Genomic DNA, 8,394 nt, shown 5'->3' on the forward strand with positions numbered 1-8,394 from the left:
TTTATAGCTTGGGCTGGCCTAGAACTACTATATAGCCCAGGATGTCCTTGAACTTCCAATACTCCTGCCAAAGTCTCCCTAGTGCTGGATCAGCCATCATGCTTTATTTATTTTAGTTTCAAGAAAAGGGATTGCTATATTTATGTAGCCCAGGCTGGCTTGGAACTCCTGACCCTCCTGACTCTGTTTCCCAAATTCAGAGATTACAGGCATTTGTCAACCATACATGGCTTTGGCTGTACCCTGTGTCAGAGAACGGGGAAAGAGAGGGGAAAGAGAAGAGAGATGAAGGAGCTGGTGTGGTGACACTCACCAGGAGCCCAGCACTTAGGAGTCTGAAGCAGAAAGATCTCGAGGCCAGCTTGGACTACACAGCTTGTTTGAAGCCTTAGCTATGTGTAAGACTGTCTCAACCCCTTTCCTCCCCCAAAAAGAAAGAAAATAAGAGAAACTAAAGTAAATAATCCTTAGCCATGTGATTCCAGAAGCTAAGAACAAATGACAAAAGTCATAAGATATAATAAAACAATTTAAAAGTAGTATATAGGAAAAAGTATAATGTATCTTGATCAAGAAAAATATAAGTAGGCCAGGTGGTGGTGGCACACACCTTTGATCCCAGCACTCGGGAGGCAGAGGCAGAGGCAGACCAATCTCTGTGAGTTCGAGGCCAGCCTGGTCTACAGAGGGAGTTCTAGGACAGGCTCCAAAGCTATAACAGAGTAACCCTGTCTCGAAAAACAAAACAAAACAAAAACAAAAACAAAAAAGAAAGAAAGAAAGAAAATATAAATAACTGGGCAGTGGTGGTGCACAACTTTAATCTCAGCACTCAGGAGGCAGAAGCAGGTGGATCTTTGTGAGCTCAAGGCCACCCTGGGCTACATAACAAGTTCCAGGACAGCCAGAACTACACAGAGAAACTCTGTCTCACAAAAAGAAAAAGAAAGAAAGAAAAAGAAAGAAGAATATAAATCAAACCATCACAGATGACAAATGTGAAGTGGCAGGAAACTTTTCTGCTTTTGAAAATTTTGCAAAATCTCTTCAAGGACGACAGTCATGCAGAGAAAAGTCAGGTGTATCAAAATAACAGTAAGGGCCTGGAGGGATGACTGAAGTAGTTAAGAGCACCCAGTGCTCTCAGAGAGGACCTGAGTTTGGTTTCCAGCACGCACCTCTGGCAGCTCACAACTGCCTGTAACTCCAGCTTCAGGATCCATTGCCTTCGTTTGGTCTCTGCAGGTACACACATGACATACACTCACAAACACACCTTAAGTAAAATTTAAAAAAATGCAAGGCTACTAACAGCCTCTCTCTCTCTCTCTCTCTCTCTCTCTCTCTCTCTCTCTCTCTCTCTCTCTCTCTCTCTGTGTGTGTGTGTGTGTGTGTGTGTGTGTGTGTGTGTGTGTGTGTGTGAGGGATTGAACTCAGGACTTCTAGAACAACTGAGCTATACTCATAACTCCCAGGTATAATATCAGCACCAGAGGCTAAGGAATTGCTGAGGAAAAATAAATGTGTATTTATAATTCTGTAACTGAGGCGTGCTATAATACAAGACTCTGCTGGCCAGTTTAATGTCAACTTGACACAAGTTAGAGTCATTTGGGAAAAAAAGGACTTTCCATTGAGAATATGCCAGTATACTTGCCTACAGACAAGCCTGTAGGGCATTTTCTTAACTGACATTCCATGGGGGAGGGCCCAGCTCACTGTGGGATGTGTCACCCCTGGAGAGGTGTTCTTGGGTTATAAGAAAGGAGGCTGAGCAAGCTATGAGAAACAAGCCGGTAAACAGCACTTCTCCATGGCCTCTGCTTCAGTTCCTGCTTCCAGGCTTGCACCTTGAGTTCCTGTTCTTACTTCCTTGGATGATGAACTACAAACTATAGAATTAAATAAACCCTTTCCTCCCCAAGTTGCTTTTGATTGTGGTGTTTTATCACAGCAATAGAAACCCTAAGACAAAGAGTAATGGAGAAATTGATTTTAAAAGTCAGGCCTGGTGGCACAGAAGACCTCAGGAGACTGAGGCAAGAAGATCTTGGGTTCAAAGCATTCAGTCCAGGATAGATAATGAAACTATGACTCACAACTCCAGTTCCAGTTCCAGGGGTTCTGGCACCTTCACAAAGACATACATGTGGGCAAACACCAATGCACATTTTTTAAAAAATGGACTGGAGAGATGGCTCAGAGGTTAAGAGCACTAGCAGCTCTTTCAGAGGTCCTGAGTTCAATTACCATAAATCTTTAAAAAAATATATTATTGGTGTATGTGGGGGGTACGTAAGCACATGCCATGATGTGTGTGGAGGCCAGAGGGCAACTTTATGGAGTGGGCTCCTTCCACCTTTCTGTGGGTGCCTGGGATTGAACTCAGGTCATCAGCGTGAGGCAATGACCTTTACCTGCTGAGCCATCTCACTAGCCCTCTTCATGTTTTACTTTATTTTTTGTTTTAGTGACAAGGTCTCACACTATAGCCTTGGCTAACCTGGTGCTCGTTATGTAACCCAGGCTGGCCTCAAACTTGTACCACCACATCTGGAAAATTTTTACTGAAACATATTTTACAATTGACAGTTTCGGGTGCTGTGGATTGCTTTGAGTTGGAGGCAAACTTTATTTTGTGTGTCCTTGAGGATATATATGTACACCACGTGTGTGCAGAAGCCGTTGGAGGTAAAAAGAACGCATGGGATTCCCTGGAATTGGTGTTACAAGCTGTGAGCACCATGTGGTTTTGGGAACCAAACCTAGGTGTTTCTCAAGAGTAGAAAACACCTTAAACCGCTATTATCCACTGACCCATCTCTCTGGCGTAGACATGTACTGTCAATTTGCTTGCCAATTAGGTAGACTGATTGACCAATAAGTCTCAGGGATCTGCCTGTCTCTACCCACTCATAGTAGTCAGTCTCCGACCCACTGCATCCACTTTTAAATGCATGCTAGGATTGAACTCAGGTTCTCATGCTTCATAGCTGGCACCTGACCAAACAAACCATCTCCCCAAACCCAAGCTTACCTATTTTATCTCCTACTGTAATGGTTAATCTTTTCTTTAATTACATTAATACAGTGTGTGTGGAGATCAGAGGACATCTGATTCTCTTTCCACTATGTAGGAACGAGGAATTGAACACACGCACGCGTACCATTCATCACCTTTTACAAATTCTCCAACATTGTCTCTATCATGTCCTTGATTTCCAGGTGATAGCCATTCAGTTTGGTTCTCCTGCTTCTTTGGTGATGTTTAATGGTTCCTCTGCTTTCTGGTACCCTGAAAATGTGTCTGTTAAATAGACAATGGAGAAAGAGCTGGTTTTATAGACAGGTTGTAAGCACACTCCAGGTGAAAGTAGGTTCTTTATTCCAGCCACTTGGGGACTTGGATTGTCAGCAGACAGGAAGGAGGGTGTGCATTTCCAGGGAACAAAGACAGAACTTATGTTTATACTATTTTCCTAGTGGGTGAGGGCTATAAAGTAATACATGTCTTTGCTATGGAGACTATGTAGTTTGAATTCATCTGGAGCTAGTCCATAATTTAACATTAGGGAAAGCAGAGCTAGTTCTCCTTTGTCTAGCTAGGTAGGGTTTGCTCTCCCCACTCCAATCTGTGTTTTAATCCTCCCAGCAGTGGCCTGTCATCTCTAGGAGGGGATGAGGCCTCAAGTCTTCAGGCTGTGAGATCCGGCCTCCTACAGTGACTAGTATCTTAAAGAGACAAGCTATAATCTAACCCTCCCATTACATTTTCCTTTAAATGTTTGTTTCTACTTTATGATGTCCTGCTGCATTTAATCTTTTTGGGCTTGTCCTTTCACCTAATGTGTTGCTAAGATTCAATGATATTGTTGCATGTCATTGCGGATCATGTTTTGATTGTTATACAACTCTAATCACCTGATGATGGGCATCAGGATAGTTTCTAGGTTTTTGTATTTGTGAAAGTATTTTTTTTTCATATTTCCTATTGCATATATATGAATTTCCCTTGACATATGCCCAGGAGTGGTCGTGCTAGATTATATAATGTGTGAATACTGTTACTTCATATATATTTTTCATCTAATATTTTCACTTCTATGACTTCTTGCATCATCTCTTTGAGAATACTTATTATGCTTATTTTAAATTCTTGGTCCGCCTATTCTATCAGCTCTATTTCTAAAAATGTTTATGCATGAACTTAACGGATTGTGCTATTATACAATTATATATACTAGTCTTTAAAGGACTGAGATCAGCAAACACACAAACATTCAACAGTTCTAGAGAGCATTTCATTTTTATTATGAAAAATGTAAAAAAAATAAATAAAAATATCAGAACTCAAATAATCTTGAGAAAACAGTGATTAGTGAGGGATACCTTGCTGCAGACATGATGTATATCTGTCTTCTTTTCAATTCATCTCAAAGCTCCAAGGTCACTATAACCCCAAATCTCTCCATTCTTTCCTGATCCTTGGCCCTGGGTTGGAATGTTATTAAAGGTCACAGGCATAAAAATTAAAACCTCATCCACGAAAGCCAAGCTGAGAGACTGGTCCTTTCACACGGGTATATTAAATCAGAAATGATCAACATTTCTGAAAGCATATCTTCTGGTCATTTCAACTCCTTGGCTTTGGGCTCCAACGAAGAGCTGAGCGCTCCACGGCCCCTCCTCCACTCACAGACGTCTACATAGTCACAGGTCCGACACTTCCATGCCTCTTCCACATCAACGCCTTGAGGATCTCGGTGGCCTGTCCAGTAGGCCACATAATGCCGCACCTTACTCTTCACTTCTTTCTCTTCAAAGGCTACAATCTCTGTGCCCAACACAGTGGCGGTCTCTTGATGGATATACTCGAGTTTCAGGGTATCAATAGCGGGGAGATCAGACAGTGTAAGAGACAAGAAAACAAGCTCCATGAGGTCACCCAAAGACTTCACAGAGAAGCCTCCTTGTCGGGCATGCCTCAGCACTGAAGGTCCCAGTGGCTTGTCTAGACACAGTTTTGTATGGTGGATTAGGCTTGCAGGAGTCACCTTCCCTTGTACCATGGCATCAAAGATGTATTTGTATAGGCTAACTTGAAAACAGTCTTTCTTTTTCTGAGCTGACAGAGGGAGCACTGGGCGCCTTCGTGTCTTGAGTTCGGCCAGCTCCAGTTCCCCCTTGGATGTGTAGTGCAGCTCATCGATCACTCCAACAAGAAATACTCCCTCCACTTCCCCAAACACAGGAAACTCTCTGATGCGCCCTTCTGACTGTAGGGTAGGGATCATTGACAGGATGTTGAGGAACTTGATTGCCCAGGCATCTTCTTTAGTGGTGATGGGGACAGTCACAAGATCATGAAGTTCTAGTTCTTTTGCTAGGTGGATGCTAGCACCACTGTCCAAAACAGCTGCCTTCTCAGGGGTCAGAAAACCAGGGAGTTCCTTTCCATACACCATTTGCAATTCGCACCAGTTCTGAGAACACAGGTCAGTGACATATAAATATTTCAAGTGGAATCTCTCCATGGGTGACAAGACATCCAACCCATGTTTCCAGTTCTGCAAGCTTGCAGGCTTGTCATCCTTCCCAGGGAGTTCAGAAGAAGGGCCAGGCTCGCTAAGTGAAACAGCTGATTCTTTGGCTTCTTCCAGGTCCAGAAACTCTACCAACTCCGAGTCACTCAAGTCCGAGAACCCCGAGGCTTCTGCTGATGCGGTCTCCTCTTCCCCAGTTTCTGCCATGGTGCAATTCTAGACTGAACAAGGAGGGACCTATATAATGTACCAAACATCGTCAAAAACTTGAAATTCCTGTGAGAATCATGGTATGGCTGACCGATTCACCCACTGGTTGCAGTACTGGGAAGTGAATCCGGGGCCTTAATGTGTGGTAGGCAAGTGCTCTACTGCTAAACTACAACCCCAGCATTAAGAAGTCAATTTACTTATGACTAATTAATAGTTTCCAAAGAGTTACACACAGGTACACTTTACAAATGAGTCTTTGTATTTATCACCCATCCATCCATGTCTATTTTTTGTTTTCACTTCTAGAGAGAATCCTGGCCGTTCCACAGGGTAAGTAAGTGGTGCCACTAAGTTATAATCATAGCCCAGCAGAATTTTTTTGAGAATAGAAATTTTTTGTTTTATTCATGCATCAGCCACTAACATATTGTGGACGACTTTAGGCAAATCTTACTTTTCCTGGCCTTGGTTTCATTGAGGTTGGCCTATTTTACTTCAAAACTCTACAGATTTGGAATATTATTTCACCATCTTTAATGAGTATAGGTCTGGAGATATATTAATGATGAGAAAAAGCTCTTAGTGAATTGCAACGTACACTTACTAGCCATGAGTGGCAGGGCCTGCCTGTATTCCCTTCACGTAGGAGGTGGAAATAGGAGGCATCAGAGTTCAAGGTCTCACAGCTACACAGACAAAGCTGTCCTGCTTGGACTATATTAGCCCACATCTCAAAACAATAGCAAAAACGAAAAAATTACCCTATGACCTTATAAATGATCTTCTTTATACAAACTTGTGTTAGCCCTACACTGGTACTTGCCACTATCTTAGGATGGCCTCAAACTCCCAAGTGCTGGGATTAAAGGTATGCCACACCACCACCCGGCTAGCCTAGACATTCTCATGCTGAAAAAAAGAAAAAAATTCAGAAAGGAAGATGACACAATGTACTGTTGACATGTGATGACTTGTCAACATCATCTTAGTGCCTGGACCAGCATTTTCAGATAGACCATAAATGAATTATAAAGCTACTAGAGCATCCATAAATTGCCTCATTTTATACACTTTTTAAAAAGACTTCTGACTTCTTTTTGGGGTGGGGTGGGGTTGAGACAGGATTCGTATTCCTGGCTGTCCTAGAACTCAACTCTGTAGACCAGACTGGACTCAAACTCAAGAGATTCACTGCCTCTACCTTTGCTGATTTTAACAGCATGCACCCTCCTGGCATACTTCTTAAAAAAAAGATACATAAATATCTATTAATATCAATATTAAATATATGTGATCATATATGTTTAAAAAGTACATAGTTATAGCTAAAAATTAGGTGAAAAAGAATGAGATGATCAGAAAATACCAGATCAGTATCAAGATCAGTATCAAAAGTCCACAGATTTTGAATCTAATCCTGAAAAATCCAGTAGAATTTGCTAGGGTGCTACTTGTTTCTTGAATAATCCTGGACACATTAAAATTTTTTTGGGGGGCTGGATATATGGCTCAGTGGTTAAGAGCATTGGCTGCTCTTCCAGAGGCCAGGAGTTCAATTCCCAGAACCTACATGACAGTTCACAACTGTCTGTAACTCCAGTTCCAGAGGATCCTACACCCTCTTCTGGTTTCCCTGGGCACACAGGTAGTACACTTACATATATGCAAGCAAAACATTCGTACACATAAAATAAAAAATAAAATAAAAACAGGTATGGGTATGAAGGATGAGAAAAGGATATCTTTAAAAAAATTTTTTGATGCTCGGGAGGTGGTGGCTCACCCCTTTAATCCCAGCACTCGGAAGACAGAGGCAGGAGGGTCTCTGTGAGTTTGAAGCCAGCCTGGTCTACAGAGTGAGTTCCAGGACAGCTAGGGCTGTTACACAGAGAAACCCTGTCTCGAAAAACCACCACCACCATCCCTCGCCAAAAAAAAAAAAAAAAAAATTCCGATGCCACGGGCACATCGGCCCATCTTTAAAATGTAGAACTGGTAAACTAATCCTTCTATGCCTACTCAGCTGAAACACAGTACACACAAATGTAGCTTTCCTTCCTCTTTCAAAGGAAGCGATGAATCTATGTATCTACTCGCTCTGAAAAATGGTACCTTTAGGAGAGCAGGAGCTCGTACTCACCTGGGCCTTAGCTGATTTCCCTCCTCACAGGGAAGAGCGCATATTAAAATGGCAAAGCGAGGGAAGATGGACTTGACCATTCCCTCATGTTTCTACTTGAGACACGCTGCAGGGACAGCTGCTACCATAAGTCCTGGCTTCTCCAGGCAAGGTCTCCATAACTTCTTCCCATTCCCCAGAAGGGGCTACTTAATGCAACCCCTGCACTTGGCGCTCACTTCCGACCCCAGGTTCCCAGCCGCAGCCTGAGGTTGGAGGCCGTGCCTCGCCGATGGGTTCCGGCTTCCCGCCTTTGTCCACGGCGTCCGGACTCGTTCCAGGCCTTCCACGCGCGTGCTTTCCACTCAGCCCCCGTCCCCCCTGGTGTGCCCCCACGCACCCTCAAGTGTACTGAGCCCACGCGCCAGGACTCGGATCGGGGCCGGGCTCAAAATACCTATCAGGAAGCTTGCATCGGGGGCGGGCCCGACCGGGACGGCCACTCAACACCACCACGGT

General features: G+C 43.4%; 1 protein-coding gene across 2 annotated transcripts; it reads right to left on the reverse strand.

Annotated features, from left to right (window-relative positions):
* Positions 1–4,285: 4,285 nt before the first annotated feature.
* Exo5 (exonuclease 5) lies at positions 4,286–8,394 on the reverse strand. Of its 2 annotated transcripts, none has more exons than XM_028886425.2 (2): positions 7,897–8,394; positions 4,286–5,764 (listed from the first exon to the last, which is right to left on the reverse strand). In XM_028886425.2, the coding sequence occupies exon 2, from the start codon at positions 5,748–5,750 to the stop codon at positions 4,629–4,631; it is 1,122 nt and encodes a 373-aa protein (XP_028742258.1). In that variant the 5' UTR covers positions 5,751–5,764; positions 7,897–8,394; the 3' UTR covers positions 4,286–4,628. The 2 variants fall into 2 exon arrangements, with proteins under 2 accessions (XP_028742258.1, XP_028742257.1); XM_028886424.2 differs by having other exon boundaries at positions 4,286–5,780.

Source organism: Peromyscus leucopus, chromosome 2, assembly GCF_004664715.2.
Source record: "Peromyscus leucopus breed LL Stock chromosome 2, UCI_PerLeu_2.1, whole genome shotgun sequence".
Lineage (NCBI taxonomy): Eukaryota > Metazoa > Chordata > Mammalia > Rodentia > Cricetidae > Peromyscus > Peromyscus leucopus.